The sequence below is a fragment of the Callorhinchus milii genome, unplaced genomic scaffold (assembly GCF_018977255.1).
Source record: "Callorhinchus milii isolate IMCB2004 unplaced genomic scaffold, IMCB_Cmil_1.0 Scaffold1, whole genome shotgun sequence".
NCBI lineage: Eukaryota > Metazoa > Chordata > Chondrichthyes > Chimaeriformes > Callorhinchidae > Callorhinchus > Callorhinchus milii.
Window position 1 is genome coordinate 49,279,383 of NW_024704742.1, and position 27,013 is coordinate 49,306,395.

Consider the following 27,013-nt stretch of genomic DNA (forward strand, 5'->3'; position numbering starts at 1 on the left):
GTGGAAGGTGATATATAAGTACAAATTGCTGTAGTTGAAGACATTAGGCCAGAGATCTATTTTGATATAACTCACTCCCTTTTCAAATAATAATGGCCATAATTTCTTAACTTGTACCACAGAGACGACCTCAGGTATAGATCCTGAGATTTTAGATTCACTTCAAACGATTTGAGACGTCTCAACGATGCGATAAAGCGCTATATCAAATGCAATATTTATTATTATTATATTCAACCGAGTCTGATTTCTTTTAGCTTCCACACTTTAAAACTTGCATCACTCCTTCCTGTGTGTTATCTGCATACGTCACACGAGTGAGCAAATTTTTGTTTCATTCAAAAAACATGGAACATTTACTACATTGCCCACTTCTTTGTACCATTAGTCCAATTATATAAATGCACAAGAAATTCTTATTCACATTTAATGTAATACTGTTGGGATTTCAGCCTACATGCAGACTGAGATGAAATTGGTAAATACTTCACGGAACACAACCAGCGTGTTCTCAAACATCTCATTTCGTTATCGCTCGGGCAAGTGGTTAGAGAATGATTGTTGGTGGAAGGATAGAGGTCAGGTTTAAACAGTGGCATTGGATGAACATCGTGAGAGTTTTTGCTCCAATACCTTTGAGATCCAAGAAGTATTCATAAACAACTTTTTCCCAAACAACAAACAACACAAGAGTCATCACTGCAAACAGCAAACCCACAAAGGTTCTTGGCTTGGGAAACCAATACAGTGCATAGTACATCAAATCTCCCGAGTGCACCATACAGTACTAGGATGTGGCAATTGTGTACAACTGGATTGTCTTGCTATATCAAAAATGGGTTCAGCTAAGGCCTGGCACTCCCAGGCCCGGATGAAAGGTGAAAAAGTACAATAATTGAGAGAATTAGTCCTTTCATCCAGCCCGTTCTCATACATTTCGAGTGATCATCATAAAATAGCCCGAGACTGCTAATCTGCTCCGAGTTTATATTTTTGGTGAGGAACATTGCACGATACAAGAAGGAAAAATACATTTATTGACTTTCTTCCCCCAACCCTTCACAAACATTTTTGAACGTGTAACGACACCATTTTGAATATCAACAATTAAACTTTTATTTTTAAACAAATTATTTTCTTACAGTAATTTAGCTGAATATCGTATTCTCCAGGCATACCTGCATGAGCTTTGTATCATGTCCTGTATACACCACCACACCATGAACCCACTGAGTATTTCTTAATTGAGCTCCTCGTAGAAGTATTTGGTCTGGGCCCAAGGGGAAGGTGCTCCTAGTAGAGCCAAACGCAAATGTGAATCTCAGCAAACATCAACATACAAGTGCTCAAACTGTAAAGTTTCCAATTCCTGGTCCAGCCACATTGGGAAGGGGGGTGTGGGAAGAGATAGAACAGCCTGATGAAAGCACTATGGAGTTTAAGTCTGGAGATCTGAACTCAACTTTTGAGTTGGAGTGAGAATAATAATCATGTCAGGAGGACGTCCAAAAGCACTTCACAGGATGTACTGTAAAGTGCAGTTCCTGTATGTTTTGTGGGCAAACGTGTGATACAAAGTACACATTTTGTGCACAAGGTACAGATTAGATTCCTGTAGCGTGGAGTCCTGTAGCTTAGCGGTTAGAGGTTAGAGCACTTGCCTCACAAGCGAGAAACATGGGTATGATTCCCAGCAAACGTTTCCTTACTCCACTTGCCTTTATTTACCTATCAGTAAGTAGCAACCCAGTTGTGGATTGATTGGCGGATCGCTTTTCCGGGGGTAATAATTCTTTCAAAAATAATAATAATAATAAATTGGTCCCCGGGATTTGGTTCAAATTCAGATCTCATTCCAGATCATTGAATCATACAGCACAGAAGGAGACCATTTGGCCCATCGTGCCAGTGCCGACTCTTTGAAAGAGCTCCCCAATTAGTCCCACTCCCCCATTCTTTCCCCATAACCTTGCAATTCTTTTCTTTTCAACAGTTATTATTGAATCCGTTTCCACAACCCTTTCAAGCAGTGCATTCCAGATCGTAACAACTTGCTGCACAAAAAAATTCTTATCTCCCCTATTGTTCTTCTGGCAATATATGCTAATAGTGAAATTTGCCCATACTGTTTACCTTGAATTAGCAAAGTAAAGGTTGCCAATGAATTCGTACAAGTATCGATTGGGATTCTCACATTCAAGTTTGCCATAGAATTTCATTAGACTCTCAATGTCTTTAATTTCTGATGTTTGATGTAGACCCTGGAGAGAAAAGGTAAAACAATTAAAAGTTTTTTTTATTTTGCAAGATTTTGTTATGATAACAGCTACCCATTATCTTTCAATCTCTGATCTTAATACCTTTTGCATTGGGTGCAAATTGGGCATTGCACAACAGCCGGAAAGCCCAGCTAATACAAAAAAACCTTTGCTGCCTCTATTCTCACCTCGGACTCAAGTCACCCCAATCCTTGCCAGGCTTCCCCTCAGCAAACGGAGTGACTTCAAGGTTTTACCCTCACATATAAATACCATCACAACCTAGCACCTTCCCATCTCTTTGATCCAATCATACCCCACTTGACCCCTATTCCTCCACTCAAATAACACAGGTCCTGCTTTGTGACCTCTGCCCCTTCTATGGCACATCAGTGACCACGCATTCAGTCATTATGCCCCCAACCTCTGGAACTCCTCGACTCTAGGACTCCGCCTCACCCTTCTCAACCAGTCTTTAAATCCCACCTTATAACCCACATCTTCGAGTGTGCCTATGGTCACTTCTCCCTCCCTCCTTGCTTGGCCTTCAATCTCCCCACTGGGAAGTACTCAGAGACGTTTTCCTATGTGAAGGACGATATATAATTGCAAGTTGTCGTTACAATTCTAAGGCCAATAAGTGCAATTTCATTCAATAGTCTATTCGGTAAACCGAAAATAAATAGATCACCTCGCAATATTGTGCACTTAAATAGGACAGCTGTTTAATTCTTTGAAAAATATACAGTAAAACTGTACAAGACTTCTTTTCTCAAGACTGAAGAGTTCCTGCTTGTCTAATCATTGCTCATAACTCATTCCTTTAACAATGGGGCAAAATAATTCAGATCTTGCCCACTGTTAATGAGTTCATTTATCACAATCACTGTTCTAGACAATACCATTGTTTAAAAGAAATGCAATCTGATTCTCTTTCCCTCCCCATGCCATCAAGTACAGATGGTAATCGTAAAAAGAAAAAAATCTATTGCCTACTGTGAAACTCAAGTGTACAGAGCTAAAATATGTCAAGTTTCATTTCAAGTCTATGCTAAATTATCTGCTTTCAGCACTTGTACATGAGACAAAGGATTTAAAAAAAATAATGGCAAGATTCCCATTCCTGATCCCTATGTAATGACTCACTTGATGAAAGTATAAGTCTGACCATTTGATGTGGGGGTGGGATGGGATCAAGTTTTACTGTAGTACACCCAAGAGTAAACATCGAAATCTTACCTGTCGGATTTTAAGGTTTGTTTCTCCGTCTAAATTAGAAGTTTGAATATAGCACATTGACTGTGGTTCACTGATATGAAACAGAACACGAGACATTTAATTGCATTTTAAACATTAACACAATATGGCTTGGAAGCATTGAAAGGTTCAAGCAGTTCTTCAGTAACAGAACTAAATTGCAGAGCAGGGTAGTTAGCTATTTAGCGGTCACCAGTGTATCTTTGCCATTAACACATTTTTCAATCTAAAAAAGTGCTTTGTTGGTGCAATTTCTTAATAAACTTATGGCCAGTATTTTTAAATAACTGTTTTGAATAAAATAATTTGAATTGTAATGTGTTCCGTTTTCCATCACTTGAAATATGAAACATTCAAATGAACAAGTTTGTCTTTTGCAAGTCTTAGAATACAGAATTGGTCCAATTCATGTTGTCATTTATATGGTAGCATTGTCTTTGTTGAGTTGATCAATTTTATTGTCAAAATGCTAAATGAACTAGTTCACTGATGTGAATGTTTCAATTCATTTTACACTCATATTAGGTTTTAATCAAGACATTTATCTAGCTGGGTAGACAGTTCTCTAAATGATGGCCAATTACCTTAAAGTTATTCAGTTATAATGATTTTTTTTCCCCTTCATATCTCATTGAACACATGGTTCAACTACATATGTCAAAATTGAAGCCTGTTCTAAAATGAGTAATGGCTATACACAAGATGTTGAACATACCAAAGATACAAGTTTCTGAGAATAGTTATTTCCATATATGACAAGACGCCTCAAAGTATTTGCACCTATTCCTTAATGCACATCTCACAGCCCTCAAAGCAAGCTACCGGATTAGTGAGTTACTCCCTCCATCCCTCCTTAACCCACTACGATTTATAAAGTGGCAGAGGAAAAGTCTCATTGAATTGAGACAATGAGAAACAACACGGTCAATTACAAATACAGATTATATTGACAGAAAAGATGTGCGTTGGGAATCTGTGTGCTCTGCCTTGAGGGGAAGAGCTCATATATGTTCAAAACTAAGGATTAAGCCATCAGATCAATCTACCTAAGAACAGAACAAGAATAATCCAAAAGGCAAAATGATCTGCATACAAGAGTCAGGGATACATTTCAGAACAGCACATCAGTTAAAACAGCAGCAGCAAGCTATACACAAGGAACGACAGATACACACAGCAGACAGACACACTGGAACCTCAAAGCAAGCTGCTGGATTAGTGAGTTACCAGCGTAAGGTGTAGTTGCAGTTCTGGCGTAGTTAACGTTTGCCACAACAACATGTCGTTTGGCGCACAGCGAGTGAGAAGTTATAAATTTAAGGGCATGCAAAAGAAAGCATGTGGCATCAAGAACAGTACAGTGGGTCCTCTAGATAGCTTGTAAAATACCCCCTCACCACAACCACCAAAAAATGTAAAAAAAATGATAGCTTGTTTTTTCTTATACAATTCAATCCTGAGAGAAAAAGCAAGCAAAAAACTAACATCTTGAAAACATTTGCATATGTCAAACAGTTGAAAATAAAACAAAATAAAAGATTCATCAGAATCATATTTCATCAAACTTCTTAGATCTCTTATAAACAAGGCATTTTGCAACATCAATGCATCTAAGGCATTAAATAATTCCCTGCCCTACAATGTGTTTTTCCAAAGAAATTAGGTAGAAACGGTGATATTTCACTTGTCAGAATGTTTCACAGGTTATTATGGTCAAGTGCAGCAATTTGTTTTCCAGGCAAATGCTGTTGCCATTGCTCTGGCAATGTCCTATTAATAATCATGAGATGAACGTCTAAGAAATCTAGAGGATTTTAACTAGGACATCAGAGAAACTCCATTCTCTTTCTGAATAGTGTCACGGGATCTTCAACAGCCACTTGGGCAAAGCGGTCCTTAGTCTAAAATCCCATGCAAAAAGTAGCATTTCCTTGAATGCAGAGCTTCCCCAGGATTGCCATAGAAAGGCAGCAAGCAGAGGTCAATCAATTCCCAGAGAGGGAGGGAAAGTAGTTCAACTAACCTCAGATTGTTCTTATTTACTTTCTCTTAACTAGCTAATGGAGTTGCAGTCTCGGAGCAGGTTTAAGACCATCTTTGAACTGGGACGGTACAAGTTTAAAAGACTAAATTGTGCATTTTTACCGAGTCATTTTGATTAGCATTTCAAGATGCAACTAGATTTATTAATTCAGCATGAGTCAGATTTGAACACTTCTTAAAGCCTTTTTAATGTCTGCTTTCGAGGACCCACTGCTGCTTTTATAGGCTGCAGGATTATTCCCTAAATTAATTCTGACCTTGACGACAGAAGAACGAGGTCAGCTGGGAGATGTTCCCCATTGGTCGCCTTCACAATATCCCCCACTGTCACCTGTATTAATCCCAGCACACAGAGGGTAAGGACACACACACACACAACACACATATGGAGAGATCAAAATGATAGATAAAACAATAATAAAAAGATAGGTTTTGGTTGTAGTGAAGATTTCAGAAGTAAAAGTGTAACATAGCAATTAGAATTCCTTTGCTGTAACGTTTTTTCCCAAAATCCATTTCATTCATGTCAGATACAATGATTTGCACTCCGAGGTTTACCAAGCTTCTTTGACATGAGAACACTATCAAACACAGAAGGTGCTGTGAATCTTTGAATACAACTCAATTCTATTTTTAAGCAAAGAAATTAAACTACCGTGGACAGCATGGATTTGGTAACTCATCTTGAAGCGCAAAAGGTTCGGCATTTCCAATAATAGCCAAATAAATATTTTTAGTATATATTGAATCAAAAGTTACATGTAGATAGGTGCATCTCGGATTGGCAACACTCAACCAATGATGGTCAACCAAGATCTGAAGACAAAATATGTATGTGTATGAAAAGTCCTTCAGCTGGCTTGGAAAATATATCCAATTTTAAAAGTTAGCAAAATCTGCTAGCTTTTTCAATAGATTGGAAGAAAAATTCCTTGACTGAAGTCTGGACTTCATGGTTATGATTTTCACTCAAATACCAACACATCACCTTTCAGCAATAATTACAACCTTGAGATAAAATGGCAATGGGAGGGAATAGTAGAAATGTTTCACAAAGTTAGCACTGAAGAACTGTTTAAATGAACATTGACTGATACTGCATTTATTTCAGATATTGAGTTTTAACAAAAAACAGCTTTTGGCAATGAAAAAATAATCTAGGCTTGAATCTATGCAACCTGAATTGAAAAATGGATTTTGTAAAACAGTACTTATATCTAAAAAGCTTTTTAAGAAAATCCTCCAAGAAAATGGTATTGCAAAAACCGGAATGAACTAAATCTGCATTTGCACATTCACTTAGTGTATCGTAAATATCTGCATTTCACATGATTTGTTGAGTTTCAATCTGAAATAGACTGAATCTGGTGGCTGTCATGCAATAAATATTATTTTCCAAAATAGAATTAAAAAGGGAAATATTATAAACTAAAACAAATCCTTGTATTTAGGTGGTAAACAGATGAGAACAGAGATATTGTTGGGTGCTTCTTTGAAAGACAATCATGCAGAACAAACCTTTTCAAACCGTAGTAAAACGTATGATTGGGGTGAGAAACAATCTTCAAATATGTTAGTTAACACGAAGAAATAGCAAAATGTTAAAATTTGGGGGGAAATTGATCTAGTAAAGTGAAGGATAGAGGAAATAAATCATAGATCTGAGCCCTGTAATTATGAATTGCACCTTAGAAGAGAAACCAGCATTCCCCCCAGTTAGTTGTAAAAGACCATAATGAAAGGTAGGAATTTGCTCCAGCTTCAAAAAGCGTCAAGGGTTAAGTGTACAGAGATAATTTACATGTAACCACGCCAAAATCTTATGCATTTACTTAGGTTGCAACCAGCAAGAGATAATCTGACACAAAGAACCAAAGATGTTATCCCTGCTTAAAAATTAATTTCTCCACTACACTTTTACCTTTGAATGAAGATGAAATGCATTATAAAAAGGCAAATAAAACCATTTACACTTTGCAAATCTCAACAAGCCAAAAACGGCATCGCACTCACATACCCATTTGTTCAGAGGGAAATTTTCTTCAATGAGACTTACTTTTTTTTAAAAAAAGAGAAACTAAGTTATACGCTTCATCTTCTAGCGAGCATGAAGGACACGTATGTGATTTCCATCTTGTTAAACAAGATGTTGAGTTCGCTGCATTACGAAGCCAATGAAGAATGTTGGCCTAAGTGGTTTTTACTGACCATATTAAATTATTTTACTATCCTCAATCCAGAGCTGCTTAAAACTGAGATGATGAAAGTGCAATGGTTTTAAGCCCAGTCAGGACAGAAGCCATTAAAATTAAAATCTTATTAGTCGCTTGATTCTTGATGGCTGTCTACCGTAAAGATCTTCAACTAACTGGGTGAAATTAGAAATTTATTTTAAGGTTCTGAACAGAAAGAAGAACATTCACTCTGCATGGTCTAATTCAATTTCCCATTTTCTTGGAGCACAATTAGGAGCAGTGTAGGAGGTCGAGGCACCATTCTCTACACTTTACCCATCAGCATCTACCTGGTTGCCAGTAGCATAATATCAGCAGGTATGCGGTCTGAGTTGGCTAGTTTAATTATATCGCCACTCTCTATCTGCAAGAAACAAACTATTAAGTGGTTAACACCAGTGACTTTGAATGCAATAAGGAACTATGAAGTCTCACTCATTTTAGCAATTTGTTATAATACAACTAAAGCTACACTAAAATTCAGGATCGAGACATGTCAATGAAGTTCAGATACTATTCCTGTCACTAAGGAACCTGAAGAACAATGGGAATTTTCAGTGTTTAACACATTACATTCAAAACATTTTAAAGCAGTTTATACATTGTCGCAATATTACAGAAAAATAATTTACAGAACTTAGCACTTAATGGGTAAGCATGACTAACCACATTTTGGGAAACTACACAAATATCCATGACACAACTTGATATCAATTAAAACATCCACCCACCTTAAAATTCTAGACTTGTATATCACATTATCCACTGCGCCCCTTTATGACACTTAACAAATCTTTTGACATTGACTAATGGGCAGCCGTCTTTATGAAATTAACATTCCCTTTTGACATACTTGCCCTAGAGGGGGTGCAGCGTAGATTCACTAGGTTAGTTCCTGGAATGAGGGGACTGACCTATGAGGATAGGATGAATAAACTAGGGCTGTATTCTCTAGAATACAGAAGAATTATATTAAATATGAAACATATAAGATTCTTAAAGGGCTGGATAAAATAGACACTGAGGGTCTGTTTCCCCGGGTAGGAGAATCTATAACCAGGGCTCACAGTCTTAAAATTAAGGGTCAGCCTTTTAGAACAGAGTTGAGGAAACATTTCTTCACTCAGAGGGTAGTGAATTTATGGAATTCACTACCCCGGAAGGCTGTAGATGCTCAGTCCTTGAACATCTTCAAGGCTGAGACTGATAGATTTTTACAAAATAGAGGGATTAGGGATATGGGGATAGGGCAGGTAGTTGAGTTAGGTCAGAAGATCTGCCATGATCTTATTGAATGGCGGGGCAGGCTCGAGGGGCCAATTGGCCTACTCCTGCTCCTAATTATTATGTTCTTATGTTCTTCTCTACTCCTAGCTCATCCTGTGGTTAAAGTACTGTACATCTGAAGCTGGATTATTTTTAGTTAAACAACACTCTCTAATGCCAGTTTTTGATGAATTTCAAAATGTTGCTCAAAATTCCTGCAAAATAAAAGTTCCTGCAAAAGATTACAAGGTTACAAAAGTCTGAATCTTAAATCTATTAATGGTTTGAAAGGAACTTGCTTACATCTCTCGTGTCATTGATTTGTCCAAACTCCTTGCAGGAGCACTTTATGATTTTGCTAGGTTTTAACTGGCAAAAACACACAAGGTTTCTGTACGAGTTTGACAAGCTCAAACCCAGCGTACAACCCTGACTTTCTAATAAAGCCCAAAGTGGAACATGGCTGCATGGAACAGCACCAATCAATCAATAAAATGTAAAAATATCCCAGCGCTCAGACTGAATGTAAGCACTTGTGGGCTGAGCTGCCTGTTGTTTTTAAAGCTGTTTGTTCTACAGTGACTTTCCAACCTGAAGTTATAACAGCTTTTTGTGTAAGTGGAAGTAATGGATTAAATAATAGTTTCAAACCACTTTTGACATTGTTTTTTATAACTAGATTGCCAGGAAGTCTGTCTTTTTGTGCTCAAAATCAGGCCTGATAGGCATATAATAACAGAGGGGAGAGTTTTCACCATGGATGAACAATAGCCTGAAATGTTTCCTTAAATCAATCCAATTGCATTCAAAACTCCCTAATCACATTACAAGAATTCCGATTTATTGCATCTGCATAACAAGGCGCTGATGCGTGTATGTGGTAACTGGAAATTTCAATTCTTTTTCTAAAACTGAAGACTTGTATAGTGGTGCTAAGTAAGCATACAATTCTTATGATCATCTCAAAAAGATGAACAACAAAACCTTATTAAGTTAAGAAGTACAGCATGTGAATCTTTTTTTAAAAAAGGCATCCAATCCAATTAACCTAAAATTTTGCCCACAAAATATACAGTCAATTCACTTCACAGTATATTCTGTAAAGCACTTTGAGACATCCAGAAGACATGATAAGGCGCTGTATCAAATGCAAAGATTAATATTATTAAAATTTATACATTTAAAAAAATACACATCTTCCAAAGCTTTTTTGTGCACTTAATTAATGAAATTGTGTCTACTCTCAGTGTTTTACTAAATTGCCACATGAGAAGGAATTGAGGGTCTTTTGAAACTGGTATGTAGAACAGAACAACAACAACAAAATGCAACAAAATTACATTTGTACAGCACCTTTCACATCTCCAAAAATATCAAATTACAACTGTTCCATCATCAAAAGTTTGTAATACATATTTAGTTTTTCATAGTGGGTCCCATGACAGGCCTGTCTTAGCTGAGCAGTGGTGGTAGCCAATGGGTATGAGGAGGTCAGGGTGATAGGGAGCTGCCAGGCTATGAAAGCAATTGTGTGAGGACCTTGAAGTCGATCTGTCAGAGACAGGGAAGGAGCCAGTGGAGCCTGATCAAGGGTTGGGGTGATGAAATACAATTTAAAGTAGAAGAAAATAGAGTGAGTCTTAAGAACTTGGCAGATGGATTTATCAATACTGAAATGCTCAATCATTAGGTTCTCTATTTGGTCATCTTGATTGCTGTAGGATGGTTTGAGATACCTGGGCAGGATGCCAGCATTTTAATTACTAAGATTCCAGGCAGTCAATTCCTCACAAAAGCTTGAAGAATAATTGGTGCAAATCCATACGATTTAAAAAAACATTAACAACTTGTCCATATTTATGCAACATTGTAGAGGATTGCACCTGATTATTAATAAGTGGTGCTGGTAACATGATGCAGTACATTTTATCTGCAACCCCTGTCCTGTAATGTTATTTTCCCCATGAACTATTAGATTTAAAAGAATCTTCACAATCTTTTGTGCCAACCAATTTCCTAGTTTGATCATCTTCAGTGAAAAGGCTCGATTCTCATTTTAATTTTATTACAATCTCCAAACAGCCTAATAAAGGAGTACCATCAATAGTCATGAAGTCACTGATCCCGTGACCTGCCGCACCGCCAGCAAGTTTTGAAGCCGCAATTCACATGTTGGAACCGGCTGACTTTCAGCAAGTATTAGATTTTTGTTAATCAATGTAAGTACTCCCCAATTGTGAGTATAAATAAACCCATGTTATGATGGGGTTCTGAAGTTGTAGGAAACTGATGGTTTTGAACGTGGTGCAAACTGAAGAACTTGACATTCAACTGAAAGTAAAATCCACAGGACGGGAACATCCATCATATTATTTCAAGTGTGTCGAGTCCTCAAGACTCACTCTATTTTCTTTTGCTTTAAACAGTCCTCATAAACTCAGATTTATTCCCATTTACCATCTATTTCATCATAACAGAACTGGGTAATGCAATAGAGCAACTCCTTCAGCTAAATCAAGTCTGACAGATACTAATGCTCTGCTCTGTACGGTTTCTATGGAAACCTCTCATAAAGACAAGGTGGTGGCTGTCCCTCACATGTTGTGCTGTTCTTTTCTCTTTCTGGCTCACGTCCAATGTTTATAGTGACACTCTTTTCTCAGGGGAGAGATGGACTGAACCTCATTAACATATTCTTCTCTGCTGTGATTAATAGTAAAACAAACACTGGCTGGATATACATGAATGTGCTCATTAATTTTTTTTCCCTGACACAAATATTCATCATCTTAGAAAACACTAAGCGCTTTCATCAGATAAATGATGAGTATGGTCACTCGTTCAGATTGCACGGGTGATAAACATACCCCATCAGTTTCACACTTAACTAGTTTTGATAAAGTAAAATAAAAAATACATACCTTCTCCCAGTGAATGATTTCCCAAGCACCATTTCTCAGCACTGTAGATGAAAGCCAAAGAATTAAACCAGGTTAATTGGAGATTTACAACTGAGGAATAAAAACTACTGTTATTTATATTCCAGAATGTAATGAAACACAAAGCAGAGTTGAAACATTGATTCAATATCCACATTGCAAGGCCAATAGTACATCAATATTTGTAGAAAACAATCTATAAAATGTATTCATATTTTCTTTATTAAACTCCACATCAGTATAGTTTTGTTTCATCTATGACCTACATGGTCAGCATTAAACAATAAACCACTTTACAGTCTTAAGATTGACAGCAAGTCTAATTGTTAAAACAGAAAATTCACACAGCTTAGTAAAACACGCTGTTTCTTCACGGACCCGAGGGAGACATTATTGACAACCTGAGACTCCAGAGAAACCATGATTGATGAATACACACACCAGCCTGAGGGCATTAAGCCGTACAGATCTGAGTTAACTGATCTCAAGATTGGCTCTTGTGTTCCCAAGTTTAAACTGCCAACAATCACAGCCACTGCAAATGGCATAAACGGAAACTTGGGTGATGTGATTGAGGACAACCAGCAACCTTGACATCATACCCTAGTAAAAAGAAAACCTAAAACAAGATAGGAGAGGAGAATTTAAGAGAATCATTGGCAATAGAAAAGCTATCTATATTTGCAGGCACACTATTGTTCTTTCTGCCAGGCTGAACAGAGGCAAATATTTATTTGTCCATCAGTGCCTTCAGTCTTTAACTCTCCAGATTTACAAATGCTTTGCAGTTTCTTACAAAAAATGAAAATTGTTGGATATATTTTTGAAATATTATCAAATGTATTGACCTATGTGTACACCTGGCAATGAAATATCCTATGTAGACTTTGAAAGAAAAGCACGTATTTGATGTTTTCTAAATGTCTTTTCAAAACAAGTACTCTTTAATTGAAAATTAGCAGGGGCAGCCCCTATAGTACAGCTGATTAAGCTGCAGTTTAGTCGCTGGTTTGAATCCCGGTCTGGGCTGAGTTTGCTGGTCTCAATCAGGGCTGATGGGAAGACTAAATTGATCCCAGCCTTCCCAGGGTAAAGGAAGGGAAAACCATCAGAGTTCCTGCTCCTGATCCTTCTGCAGGTTGTGCACATGTGACAACCAGTTAGGTAGAGCTGCAAGATCCTCTATGGTTGAGTGGCCTGCCCACATTCATTGCCAAGGCTCACCCATGAACAATGTCCATGTGTGCAGCATAGTAGAGGGCAACCAGCACACATGGAAACACACCCCAGCAAGAACGGACCAGATTAGGAGCAGAGGCACGTACTCAAGAAAATTAGACAAATAATTGGATCTACCAAATAGGCAAAACAAATTAAGAGAATGCTCAGAACGATAAAACTGTAGAACACTTTTTCTGGAATACTTGTATGAAAGGACAAAAGGAAGATAATTCTGCACTAGCCTCAAAGTCTTATCCTTGCTGCTGAGATCTGATATTTTTGTACCTGAAGTTGTAACCTGCAAATCTAGTATGGTTCAAGCTCCAGTGTCAATCTTCATTCATGGCACTATTATGTTCCAATGCAGAACTTGAACCCATTGAGATATTATACCATCAATATCAGTGGAGGATTTTGATGTCTTGCAAATCTAATTTTACTGAAATAAATTGCAAAAGTTTCTTTTAGTGAAAATCATTAGCATTACAGTATCAACAGCATGCCCTTACCTTGTGCTTTTCTCTTGTTTACTGTATTATCAGCGCTGTGCCTTTTCTGCAAAAAGCAAACAAACTTGATTAGATCAGGTTTGTGGACAGGACGATAGCACTGGATTGCGGCTGATTTCATGTAAGAGTTGCCACTTTCTATGAATTAAGCCAGCAGACCCAATAGAAAAGCAAAACAGCTGTGTGGGTGGAAACGCAAAAGTTAATTACATGAAAGTGTTTTAAGAAAGTACAAGCTAACCCGGTGACCCAGCAGGAACAGCGATCACCTGGGTACAATAATGAAGGGTCCCAAAGATACGAACCACAGTTGCGATGAATTAGCTCAAGCCAAGCAGTTGGAGCAGCGTAAGTTCGTTTTGTATCTAATAGGTTTGGGGATGGTGGGGAGGGAACGGAAAGGAAAAAAAATAGTCAAGGTTCCTGCTCCTGATCTCACACATTGGGCTCTTCTCTTCTAACAGCACGACAAGTCGACTGCCCCATTTGTCCTCACAGCTGATCTACAGACAAACTACCAGTGGACTGTAAATAAGTGGTGATGCTTAAACTAATACAAATACGCACCCTCTTTTAAGTAATCACAATACATTCAGATTATGGTACTGTGAGCAAAAGATGAGCTTTGTAAAGTGGAGAATGAGCACAAAATACATACTTTTATTAAAGATGAAATCATATCAAGTATCATTTAAATGTGATTGCACAACAGCAGAAACAGCATCAACTAACAAATGGTAAACATTAACTTAGTAACAGTAACTGCTGACACCCTCAAAAGACAAGCTAGCTCAGTTCTTGATCAAATTACTGTAAATGACAAGGTAGGTGCAATGTGGGAAGAGGCATGTTATTTCTATGGTGTTAATAGCATGGGGGAGCGAGGGATGTTGCATTGTTGGGGTGCCGTTGATCGGATGAGACTTTAAACTGATGTCTTGTCAGCCTGTTCAGGTGGACAATAAAGATCCTACGGGCACTATTCGAATAGAGAAGGGATTTTTCCCGGTGTCCTGGCCAAGAATCTCCCAAATAAAATTGGTCATTTGTTTTATAGCTGTTTGTGGGATTGCTGTGTGCAATTGTCTGCCATGTTCACCTACAAATGCACAGTCCATTTCACAGTAAATCCTGTGAAGCGCTTTGAGTCATCCTTCCGAAGTTATAAGGCGCTATACGAAATGCAAGGATTATTATATTACAACAACAAAATTGCATTTATAGAACGTCTTTCACGCCGGGAGGACGTCCCAAGGCGTATTCAAAATGGAAGAAAAAAGTGTGAGGGAAAAAAAAGGGTACATTACCCAATGGAGATACTTATATTTCAGGCCTCCTCCCATTCTAGTTCAGTTTATAACATCTCTCTGATAATGAAAGCTATAGCTGCAAATAGAGAGACTTCTACAGTAACTGAGTCAGGGTCAGAAAGGAGAAGCCAAGTTGTGTCGTTCGGAGTACTTCTCACAAAGGAGAAGACGTGAACCAACGGTCAATATCTGGACTGTCAGGTCGATGCTGACATCACTTCTTGCTCACACACGTGTGCTGTGCGCAGGAAGTACCACTGGCTTTACAACAACAACTTGCATTTATATAGTGCCCTTCACGCAGCGTAGTATCTTGGAGCTCTTTACGCAAGAAATGACAGGAGAGGTCTCCTGCACACAGTGCACAACAAGCGATCACAGCAGTAACCTGACGACCTAGAAGTTGGACACGTTTCAGCCTGGGAAGCTGGCGTGTCAGAGTGGGTGCACTGGAAACAATTACAGATGGCACAGATAGCAACAGGACCTGCACTATAAACAAGGCAGCACATATATAATCAAGATCACTAGAATTGGGTTCCCTTGTATAAGTCTTAATTAGCTTTGCAAATTAGTTGCGAGTTCTAATCTTCAGTAACTGTACATCCTTTCAAAATGAAGTGACCAAATTGGTAACTCTAGCACACAATTGTTCGATGGTTGGACCCCAGGACTATACTGTGGTCGGAGTTATTTTTTTTAAAAAAAACAATGGTCAAAACAATCTGCCACACGTTATCCAAATAGGGTTTCCAAGAGAACTTCGAGGCTGTGCAACTTGGGTTGTTTATTTTCACAGCAGGTCTTTTCTTGCTGCTGTACAAGTGTTCAACGTTTTTGTAAGCAGCTTGAAACCATCACACCGGCACAAAGTTCAAATACGTTGGATGATTCTGTGATCCCCTATTAATAAAAATCCTTACATCTGATATTACACCATCATGTCGGAGAAGGTAGGAAAGCTCTTCACAGGATATACTGCAAAGTATAGCAACTGTGTGTTTTGTTGGCAAATGTATTCAATGTTCAGGTGCACTATGGGCACAAAATTCTCTTTCTGTGTCAAGCTGCTCATGGAGTGGGGGAGAACACCACCGGGTTGCAAGCTTTCACTGTTGTGGTTGGGGTACTTTCATTTTTGTTCAATGGTGTGAGGCATTCAATGCCTTCAGATATATTTTACGTGTCATTTTCATGAGCTGGTATGTCAGGGAGTAAATAGCTTGATGAAGATTGCAAAAGATGAAAGGCTCTTACCCTTCTCATTTATGCAGTAGTGTAAAATATATTTTTTATGATTTAGGTGTAGATGTTAGACGATTGCACTTGCAAAGTGGACTGGAATTATACCCTGCATTAACATTCAGCTCTCACACAATTGGATTCAATAACTCACCTAAGCCACTACACTCTGTGCTCAATTTAAACAAAACCATTTATATTCCACAAAGTTATATAAAAACAAATGGGTCTTAAAGCTGATAAGAGATCCATTTTTTGAAAGGGGATTGATAATAACTCCTTTTAAGATTCAATTAGCTAAATTGATGATGGAATTTGACAATTTTCCGTCCCAATTTTGTGCTTCAATTTAATGTCTGAATAATAATTTCATGACACGAACAAATAAAGCTGTACACCTGTATAGCAGCAGCAAATGAGAATGCTGTGCAAGATAAAGTTGTTGATTATACACATAAACTACACAATGTAGGGGGTTTCCAGCACACAACACTGACTTAACACAATTGTAGACAATTCTGTGACTTTTTTAAAAAAAGTTGCAATAGTAACCCTTGCATTTGACCTTTTCACACAGTCTAAGGCCTCAAAGCACTTCACAGTAAAGTGGTGCAACTGTATTTTGAGGGTAAATGCTGCAGCAAATTGGTGCAGAGCAGTGTCCCACAAACAGCAAGATTGTACTCAATCTTGTGTAAGATAATATTTCATCAAAGCAGTTGTGATATTACACGACAAGGTTATCAGAACAATCATCTTGCCCATAACTGTAAAACTTTTTACAGTAATAACTGTAAAACTTTTTACAGTAAGTGCTTTCATTACATGGTGCAGGGGAACCTATTATAACACTCTTCGATTTAGTGCTGCATCTCTTAATGTGCGGTTCCCCTATGGATCCATGTTAATCAGAAGAGTGGTGCACCTGGCTCGCAGCATTGACCATCCAGCTTCCTGTGCTAACAAAATGCTGATTCTGGGTTGTGGAGTTGCACCAACGTCACTTTTTGTGCATGTGACACTCCAGAGCTGGGGGAGCGCTGAATTGCCAGAACTATTGTTGTCAGAGGTATCCTCACCCTTGTCTTCAAATCCCTCCACTCCTCTGCAACCCCCCTATCTCTCTGATCTCCTCTCTCCTCACAACAGTGCCCATTGCCTTCGCTCCACCCGGTCTGGCCTCCTCCTTGTCCCAAGTCCTCTGCTGCACCATCAGAGGCCGTGCCTTCAGCCACTACGCCCCGAGGATCTGGAACTCCTTTCCTCACTCCCTTCACCTCGCCTCCTCTCTTCCTATTTTCAGGTCTCGGCTGAAGACCTTTCTTTTCGACCGCACCTTTGGTCACCTTCCTCCCCCTCGCTCGGCCCTGGAATCCGTTATTGTGAAGCGCTCTGAGATGCCGTCCGGCGTGGAGAGCACTATATAAATCCACGTAAAATCCTGTGTAGTGGCTTTACAGTGCTAGTTCAACATGACAAATTTTGGTGGTAGTTTTAAGCAATTTTTTTCCAATATTCCCAACATAAAAGTCTAACTCATGCTTCTTGTACACTTCAAGTTTGCAGGTAAAGTGTAAAGAAAAGGTGGCTAGATTTCCCAATTACCAAATTTGAAAGAACAGTTTCTAAAGTCAGATTTCCCATCGTCTCCACTCAACAGCAGATCCCACACCACAATGAAAAGGCTCACATTGTTGCAATCTGATCAAATAACATCCACAATGATTGCTTTGGAAACTCCTTTAACTGTTGACTACTTACAATGTCTTCTACGATTTCTTTTATTCCAGCCACAAAAAGAATTAACAACAGTGGAACCAAAGTAGTGTAACGCCCAGTTGGGGAAACATCAGGGATTTGCTAAAGGAAAGAAGAAAGATGCATTATAATATTATACAGCAAATGCCTTATAGATGCTGCAAAACATAGGGCCTTTTATTACATTTAATCCATTAACATTTGGCTTAGCTGAAATGTTAATTGGGCTCCTCAAAATCATTATCAGGGCCCTCTTTATTTCCTCTTGCATTTCCCTTGACTACTCTAGGATATAACCAGCTAGGACAGATCTGGCCTAGCCCTGTTTCCTGACAGATATAACGCTTATTAGTACAAAATGCTTTAGGAGGATCAAAAAAATCTCAAAAGTTTTAAACCGTATTTATACAATACAAAATTGCATTTGTATACGGTCTTTCACTTCAGGAGGACATATAAAAGGACTATATAGTGTACAAGAAAAAATAGGAAAGGTATCTGGCAACTAAGATTCAAAGTTAAGATGAAAGAAAGGTTAAGAAGCCTGAAAGTTTGGGTTTCTGCAGTTTCCCTGGGTGGTGCACAAATCATAATAGCTCATTTACCGGAGGAAATCTGACAGATTAGAAAAGATCAGGAGATCGTAAATGTCTTAAACAGATTTTCGCAGATGCTTTCACAAATTCCAGATGTTCTGAATGGATTATCTCAGCATCTTTAAATGAAGTGTACATCATTACAGTGTTTGTTATGAAGAACTGCAAGATGTAGAGGATGAAATTCCTCTCCTCTTTGCTGTTTAAGTGCAGCAACACTGAAAATGTGCACCTATAAATGGGATCGCATCTGCAAGGTAACCGGGCGAGACAGAATACAATCTAGAATTATGAAGGAAGTCATAAGAAATGCATGAGAATCTGATTTACTATATTTAGAAGTTCAGGGGTCAGCATGATGCTCAGTTGGTAACATTTTCGCCTCAGAAGACTGAGTTCTAGACTTGAACTCGTAGTCTGGGCTGATTCTCCCAATCAGGGCTGGTGTACTGTCAGAGGCACTGTTTTTCAGATGAGACTCAGTTCGAGTCTGCTTATCCTCAGGTGGATGTCAATGATCCCAAGTCACTATTCAAAACGATTATAGAGGGTTCACCTAACCCCATATAGGCCTTCACTCAATCAGACTAAAGCTAACAAGGTTATTATGTGGCACTTTAACACATTTGCCAAAAAAGGTCACGCTATACGTGACTAACTATAAGCACTATACAAATACAACTTCATCTTCCATAAACACTGGAGTTATGCTTGAAACCTAAAGGACAATAAATGTTATCCAATTATTTCAAAAGTCAGTAATTGTAGTGGAGGAAATTGCATGAATGAGTCATAAGAGCAACTTGCATTTATATAGCGCCCTTCAAGCTACATGAATGCAATGTGTCATATACAGGAGGCTATTCCTGTTCTTGAGATTATAATAGTAATATGTTGTGCTTCACAAATTCATAGCAAATTAGCTAGTTGGTTGAAAACTGTCTTGGTATTNAAAACAAACATTTGGAGTCCTGTAGCTCAGTGGTTGGAGCACTCGTCTCTCAAGAGAGTGACCTGAGTTTCATTCCCGGCAGGGCGAAACCTTGGGCAAGTTTCCTTACTCAGCAAATGGCTGCCGCATTTCGCCCACAAATACAGTCAATTCACTTAACAGTATATTCTGTGAAGCGCTTTGAGACATCTAGAAGACGTGAAAAGCACTATATCAAATACAAGGATTATTATTATTATATAATCACGACTACACTGACTCAGCACCAGGCCTGCACCTCCATTGTCTATCCACTCAAAGCTCAGACAGCCTGAAATGTGTTGAACATTTTGAATAGACTATTTTCTAAAAAAACACATATGCCAAACCTCAAATGAAATAAAATGCCTCATCACGCTCAAGTAAATAAGTGGAACGGATCTCTAACAAGGCCACACAGATTCTTCTCTCGAAAATGGAGATGAAGTCATGGAGATGAAGATGAGGTCATTGTTATTGGAGAGATGTGTATTGAACTCCTTTGTTTGCAGTCAGGTTCAAGAGGGAGTTATCAGCTATTCTATTCTAAGGAATTTTTCAGAAATATCTAAAAGGGAAAAGTTAAAAAATCATATTTCTTGTACATATTATTTAATAAGCTTACCTGGAGGAGAGCTATGAAAAGAAAAAATGAGTTTGCTGCTCTTCTAAACTGTGAATACAGGAACCTCGGCAGAAATGTAACAACATTGTATTTTGCAGTGCTAGGGAAACAAAGGAGAGAAAAACATTCAGACCCAGACTTTAGATCAAGAATATATTTGAATCAGAATTTCTGTTTTGTAGTGTATGTGCTTTGGAGCACATTAACATAACAAGTCTAATCTGATCATAATGAGCCTATCCTGCAAAACTGCACATTCAACTAAAAACAAGAGCCAGTTGACACAAATGAATCCATGTGTGTTTCAACAACTAAAAACAGGAACAAGATTGCACAAGCAAATGGCATCTGTATACAGGAATACTGCTCAGTTAGAGAAGTACCGAAGAGAGCCCCCAGCCCCCATTTCACTCTACTGACAAAACAGCTATGTTGCAACTCCTTCAAGGCCCACAGTCCGCCTGCAATGTCAGAACACAATATAGCGACATACACATTCCTGTTAATATCTCAGTGTGGGGGTCATTGCACACCCACATCCTATTATTCCCAGTTCGAATCCCTCCACAGTCTCGCCCCACCCTATCTCTGCAACCTCCTTCAACGACACCAAACCGATTGCTCCTTTAGCTCAGAATTCTGGCCTGCTTTTTATCCCCCATCATTGGGCAGGCTTTCAGCCATTCTGCACCGGGTCTACGGAATTTCATCCCAGAGTCCTTCCCCTCATTCAAAGAACATCTCAACTCATACCTCTTTTGAATTTTCAGTCATCTTTCTCCTCACCCACCTCCCTTGGCTCCCACCCTCTGTTCGGATGCCCAGCCAGCAGTGTTGGCTTTCAGACATCCCCCTGCCATGCAAGGTGTACACTGCATTGCATTATCAACAAATTCAAGCTCTAACAACCTGTTCCACAAGATCTGAATTGTTCATTGTGTTTGGCAGCCATTGCAACTGGCCAACCAGTGTGAAGTGAGGGGACTGGAAGGTGCACATACAGACCGATGCACATTGTACGGATTTTGTTTGGATGGACACAGTTTTAAACCGTTTTAATCTCATCGACCCGTCAGTACATTTCCACTCTAAATGGAGTCAATTGTTCTGAGTCAATGTGCGGTCTCAAGATAAGATGCTGATCTCGGCTGGAGTGCAAGGCAAGCCGCAGGAAGGACGGACCTGACCCACAGCACTGGGGGTGTGGGTGGGGAGGAGGGGTAAGAGAGGAGAGAAACAAAAGGCTAGACAATTCCTCGCCATGGCTCTACAACCAGGCTATTGAGAACAGACGTTAGGAATGTCAGGGTCGAATTCCTGCCTACCTGTCTGCCCACTCCTACAAAATCTTTGATGAGTTAACAAACCTATGTTCCATCAGTCAACTGACCAGGAGGCAGAGAGAGAATCGTAACCGGCAATCAATTCACAAAATGTGCTGCACTATTTGAGTTTTTATTGAACTAATCCATCTTCAAGGTGTGGATACTGCCTTTCTGGTCACAGAGCAAGTAAATGTCTTTGATAAATGGGTTACAACTTGAGGAGCAACATTGAAGGTAGAAATCCTTACAAAGATGGGACACAAAATATAGAGTGCTGTATTATACATGAACACCCTGGATTACGCTGAAACAGATCAGTTGATGCTATGACCCGAACGAAGCAACCAACAATTAAATTTCACTGAAAGAAGATTGGAAATATTCGTACCTGACACGATTATTACAAAATTTTGTTTCCGGAGGTTGGTTAATAAATATTGTTCTCATATCCTCTTGATCAGCCAATGAAGTTTTTTCTGAAGCGTCCTCAGTCTTCTCATATCCTTAAAACAAATGCAGATGTAAACAAATTACAACATAAAAAATTACAACAATTACAATTTGCATTTATATAGTACCCTTCATGCAAGATAACATCTCAGAGCACAATAAACAATAATGCCCTGTGAAGATTGTAGAACATGTTGAGCAAAGCTACAATCCTTTTAATGATCATTGATGTTTTACAAGACTCTTCCCCATCCAACTTCTTTAATGGAGACACAACACACAAACAAAAGCTCTTAGTTTGGTGCACAAAGCTCAGTTCTGTTAAATATAGATGTTAAAATTAATTAGAGGCAGAGATGCCAAATGCCCAACCACCAATGGTGGGGCGGGAAGTGCGGGAGAACTGAAGCAGGCCTGTGTCCGCCAAGCAGAGGGAGCGGACAGGCTGATATGATATGGGGTTAGGAGGTCGGAAAGGTAGGGGGGAAACAACACTGTGGAGGGCTTTGAAGGTGAGAACGAGGGTTTTGAACTCCATTCTCTGAGGGATGGGGAGCCAGTGAAGCTGGGCAAGAATGGGGGTGATAGGTTCACGTGTGAGACATGAGTTGCAGAGTTTTAAATAATCTGCAGCTTGTGGATGGAAGAGTTGGGAAGTCGAGCGAGTAGGCAGTTGGCGTAGTCAAGCCGGAACGTAATGAATGAGTGGATCAGTGTCTTGGGGGCCTGTGTGAGTCACAGTGGCGGAGGTGGGCATTGTTGCGAAGGTGGGGAAAGGCGGAGCAGGTCACAGCATGAATGTGGGGTTTGAAGGATAACTGGGGGTTGAAAAGCACACCGAGGTTTCGTTGTTATTGTTGTATTGGCTCGGTGAGGTGAAGAGTCCAGCCATGAATGGTGATAGTCAGCGGCTGAGGCGAGGAGGCGCTGCCAGGATCCAAGCAGGAGGGCCTCTGTCTTGCCAACATTGAGCTGGAGGAAGTTTGCTCTCGTCCAGGACTTGACGTTAGACAGACAATTTGCCATGACATCAACGGTCCTGGAGTCGAGGGTGGAGGTGGCAAGATACAGTTGGGTGTCATTCGCATACATGTGGAAATTGACCACATGCCTGCGGATGACATCAACGAGCAGGAACACGTATAGATTGAGGAGAAGGGGACCGAGGACAGAGCCCTGAGGGACGCCACATGCAACAATGCAGGAGTTAGAGGAGAAGCTGTTGCCAGACAACAAATTACATTTGTATAGTGCTTTTCAAGTCGGGAGGATCATCATAATATTTTACAATAAATTCTGTGAAGCACTTCGAGATATCCTCCTGACATGAAAAGTTCTACCTCAAATGCAAGAATTGTTATTATTGTTATTATTACCCCAGAGTCAGTAAACGGAGGAGAAGAAAATGGAAAATTGGATAAGGGGATTAAATTGTTATAATTTAAAGAGCTAAGAAGTAAAACGTTTTGAAGCAGATATCTGGCTGGCAATATGAAATGAAGAGGGAGCAATTTTCATACAGATATTCTCATTTAGTTCAAATTGGTTTAATAATGTCAAAACTTACTACAACAGCAGGCTGAATATTCAGGGTAATGCAGTTTAATAATAATACTAATAATATTCCTTGTATTTGATAAAGCACCTTATCACATCGTTGAGACATCTCAAAGCGCTTCACAGAATATACTGTAAAGTGAATTGACTGTGAATTTTGTGGGCGAAACCCAGCAGCCAATTGTACAGCAGTGTCCCACAAGAAGTCGTGGATTGAGTGACCAAATAATTTTTTTTGTGCATTTTCAATATAAACAGTTTGCCAATCCAATTGATTTTGTTGAAGGATTTAATCAACTCAGCTTCTACCAACTCCTACCAGGTATTAATCTTGAAGAAACAAATGCAAGATTAACCTCTTTTCGCAGGAGTCTGCTTTAAATTTCTATTGTGGGAGCACAAGAGACACTGTACATTCCTAGTCTTGCTTGAGGCCGCTTTTATTTATATTGATGTGGTTTAGTTCTGAGATCACAGGACATGTTAAATAGTTGTCTTACAGCGAGATGATCTCTGGTTCTTAGTACTTAAGTAAAAAAAGTTTCTCCCACCCCCACTCTTGCTCTCAAATCTTTTGCTAATAATAAGTTAAATTACCCATGGATGAAGTAGATAACTATCAAGCAAGATGATTACACTAGCTGAGTGCAACATCAACATTTTGGGCAGGTTAAAATATCATCTACAACAATTTGCATTTATATAGCACCCTTCAAAAAGGGTAGCATCTTGGAACGCTTGTAGTACAAATCTAAGTGCACTGACTGATATGTAGTGTTCAACATTATGCCCCAAGTATTCAGTGGAAAGCAAACTCCATTTCAAGCACTAAGTCATGCTTCCAACGTGAAAGGCACTGTACAAATATAAACGTAACATTCCTAACTTCAGTCAGAATGTCAATCTTTGGAATGGTAATAAAAGGACAGTCTTGTGCACACATGGAGATTGATCCAAAGGCAGTTGAAGTCTGTATGAGCATTGATTAGACTGAGAAACTTGTTGGAATTCTTAACCCTCCAGTAGTTTAATTAATACTATATTAGACTTCATTACACTGTGTGCTGTTCAGTAGACCAGATCAGAAAAATGCTTTTATTGCCTACACTGTTCTTCACAGTCTACCTTTCTTTCCTACGTCTTAAATAACCATAAAAAGAAAAACATTGCTCAGCATCAGTTGTCCAAATAGCCCCTCTGTGAGGATCAGCTACTCCTTTGTCCACTATCTGTAGCTTACAGTCAATACAGAGTGATCTTATAACAATTATAATTCTGGCATTTGATCCAACGTGTTATCACTGCCAAAATGCCTCGAATCGCTTCACAAAATTTACTGTAGAGTCTAGTGACTATATTTTCTAAGTGAATGCAGCAGCTAATTTGTGGGCAGCATTGTCCCACATCTAGCCACAAAGTGAATAACCATTTTTTTCTGGAGGATTGTTGGCCAGGACATCCTTCTCTTTTCAAATAGTGCCATGGGATCTTTAACGTCCACAGGATCTAACTATTCTCAACAATATAACTTCCGTTTGTCAGTCCAATTATGGTTGAATACATTTAACACACAACTTATTTGGATATGAACCAAAAGCCTGGATAAAATAAAATCCCCACAGCTGCTCATAGAAAATTGAAATAAAATCCCTCCAGCTGCTAAGAACCAGAAATTAGTCCCTGGGAGGGTGAAATAAATTTCTTTGAATGTACCAGAAACATTGCTGGTAGTGAACCAAACCAGGCTTGGGATGACAGCTGCTGGAAGCAGATATGAATACACACTCCAGGGCTTACAATCCACTTTGACTGATATGCAAAGGTACACTTCCAACTGGTGGAACCATCGCTCAATGGGTAAAGTTCTACATCCTAGCTGTGGGCAGAGGAATGATGGCAATGTTCTCACACATTTCATGCTGGGTTGTGCTGCTGACTAAGGGGCTTACAAGTCATCAGGTTGCTGCCATCGTCACTTTCTGTGCACTTTGTTGCCCACCAAATCCTTTCAGAAATTGGGTAAGTCATGTGTATCTCCCCAGGGAAAGGTTCATATTCTACTCAAGACATTGCAACCCTCCATTTGTAGGGAGCATACATATGGTTAACTCTCAGTCTGGCTTGTACATTTCCAAGCATGGTGGTGGGTTCCCACAATTGAGACACCCAGCTGACAAATAAAAGTGAATCAAATATTAATATCTAGTGGTACATCCAGTACTTGAAGGATATTACAACAGAAAGTACTGCCCTCAAGACTGACCTTGTCTGATAAAGCTTTTGATAAGTTTAATTATTTTCAGTAAAAGATAAAGATCAACTCAGTAAATTGAAGAATAGTAATTAATCTTTGGGAGATTTTTTATTTAAAAAAAGTCATTACATTAGGTTACGACTGGATTGGCATCAGATTAAAAGATGGTAAATTCAAAATGGAACACTCAAGTTACTAAACATATGAATTCTAGGTGAAACTATACTAGAAAAAGTAATTCAAATAAAATGTATTCAATATCCTTTAATAGTTTGCCAACTGAGGATTGTGCGATCCAGATGCATTTCACAAATTGGTCATGGTTTAGATTTGTAACCTGTTTTCTCTGCCCCTAAAGACTATTTGTCACAACAGCTGTGGGTGGAATAGATGGGATAGAATATTTAGGTCCTCCTAGGGCTGTGTAGGAAATTTATGTTGTTGGCTTCACGGAAGGGAAACGTTTGTTCAAGAAGGGAAGCTTAATAATAAATTTGCACTGATAGTGTATTGTAGGCAATTCTCAAAGTGGTTGAGAAATGCAGTGGAGAGCACTAATCAGGGAATAGGCAGATGTAAAGATGCTGACCAAATGCATGGTTGAAGAGACATTGATAGAAGAGTTATGAAGGCAGGGACAGAGGTATTTAGAGGAGACTCAAAGGACAGTGGATGAAGATTTGGCCACCGACAGTTGAATGGAAGGAGTGGTGAGTAAACAATAAAGCAGAAACAAACAAACTGAGGATGAGTGCAAGAGAAGAATGTTTAGGTAGGGAGGAGCAAGCTTGTGGAGGCCAGGACTCAGTTCTCAGATACTGGATGCTCCTTAAACTAGGATGGGGTTAATGGGTGCGTGGAGATTTATGCAGGAGAGAATTAGGGCTATGGTTATGATCTAGAAGTCAGAGCTTGGTTTGGCCAGAGAGCAAGGCAGACAGAGAGGGATAGCACAGTTACATAAAGTTAAGTTGTATCTTGCAGCAAATGGTTGAGGTAGTTTTTGAAAATACTTGCATTTAAATGTCGTCAGAATGTCTCAAAATACTTCACCAGAATTATTGCAAAGTATCGGTATAGGAAGCAAGATTCTGAAATTCATCATGCAACAGGTGAAATGCATATTTTACTATATGCTACAAAAGCATTCAACATCAAAAAGTGGTGAAAAAATATCCAAAGACAGGAAAAATAGGTTT

At 39.0% G+C, this 27,013-nt stretch overlaps 1 protein-coding gene across 2 annotated transcripts in view; it reads right to left on the minus strand.

Moving 5' to 3' along the window:
* The window catches only part of atp8a1 (ATPase phospholipid transporting 8A1), a 208,567-nt gene that overhangs the window by 154,496 nt on the left and 27,058 nt on the right, over window positions 1-27,013 (minus strand). For both annotated transcript variants that reach the window (XM_042341636.1, XM_042341647.1), the window contains 9 exons: window positions 21,942-22,056; window positions 20,229-20,328; window positions 18,041-18,139; window positions 13,728-13,773; window positions 11,980-12,020; window positions 5,816-5,889; window positions 3,498-3,567; window positions 2,134-2,261; window positions 1,179-1,293 (listed from right to left, as the gene is read on the minus strand). In XM_042341636.1, coding sequence (XP_042197570.1) covers window positions 1,179-1,293; window positions 2,134-2,261; window positions 3,498-3,567; window positions 5,816-5,889; window positions 11,980-12,020; window positions 13,728-13,773; window positions 18,041-18,139; window positions 20,229-20,328; window positions 21,942-22,056 — 788 coding nt within the window. The remainder of the gene's footprint in view (window positions 1-1,178; window positions 1,294-2,133; window positions 2,262-3,497; window positions 3,568-5,815; window positions 5,890-11,979; window positions 12,021-13,727; window positions 13,774-18,040; window positions 18,140-20,228; window positions 20,329-21,941; window positions 22,057-27,013) is intronic.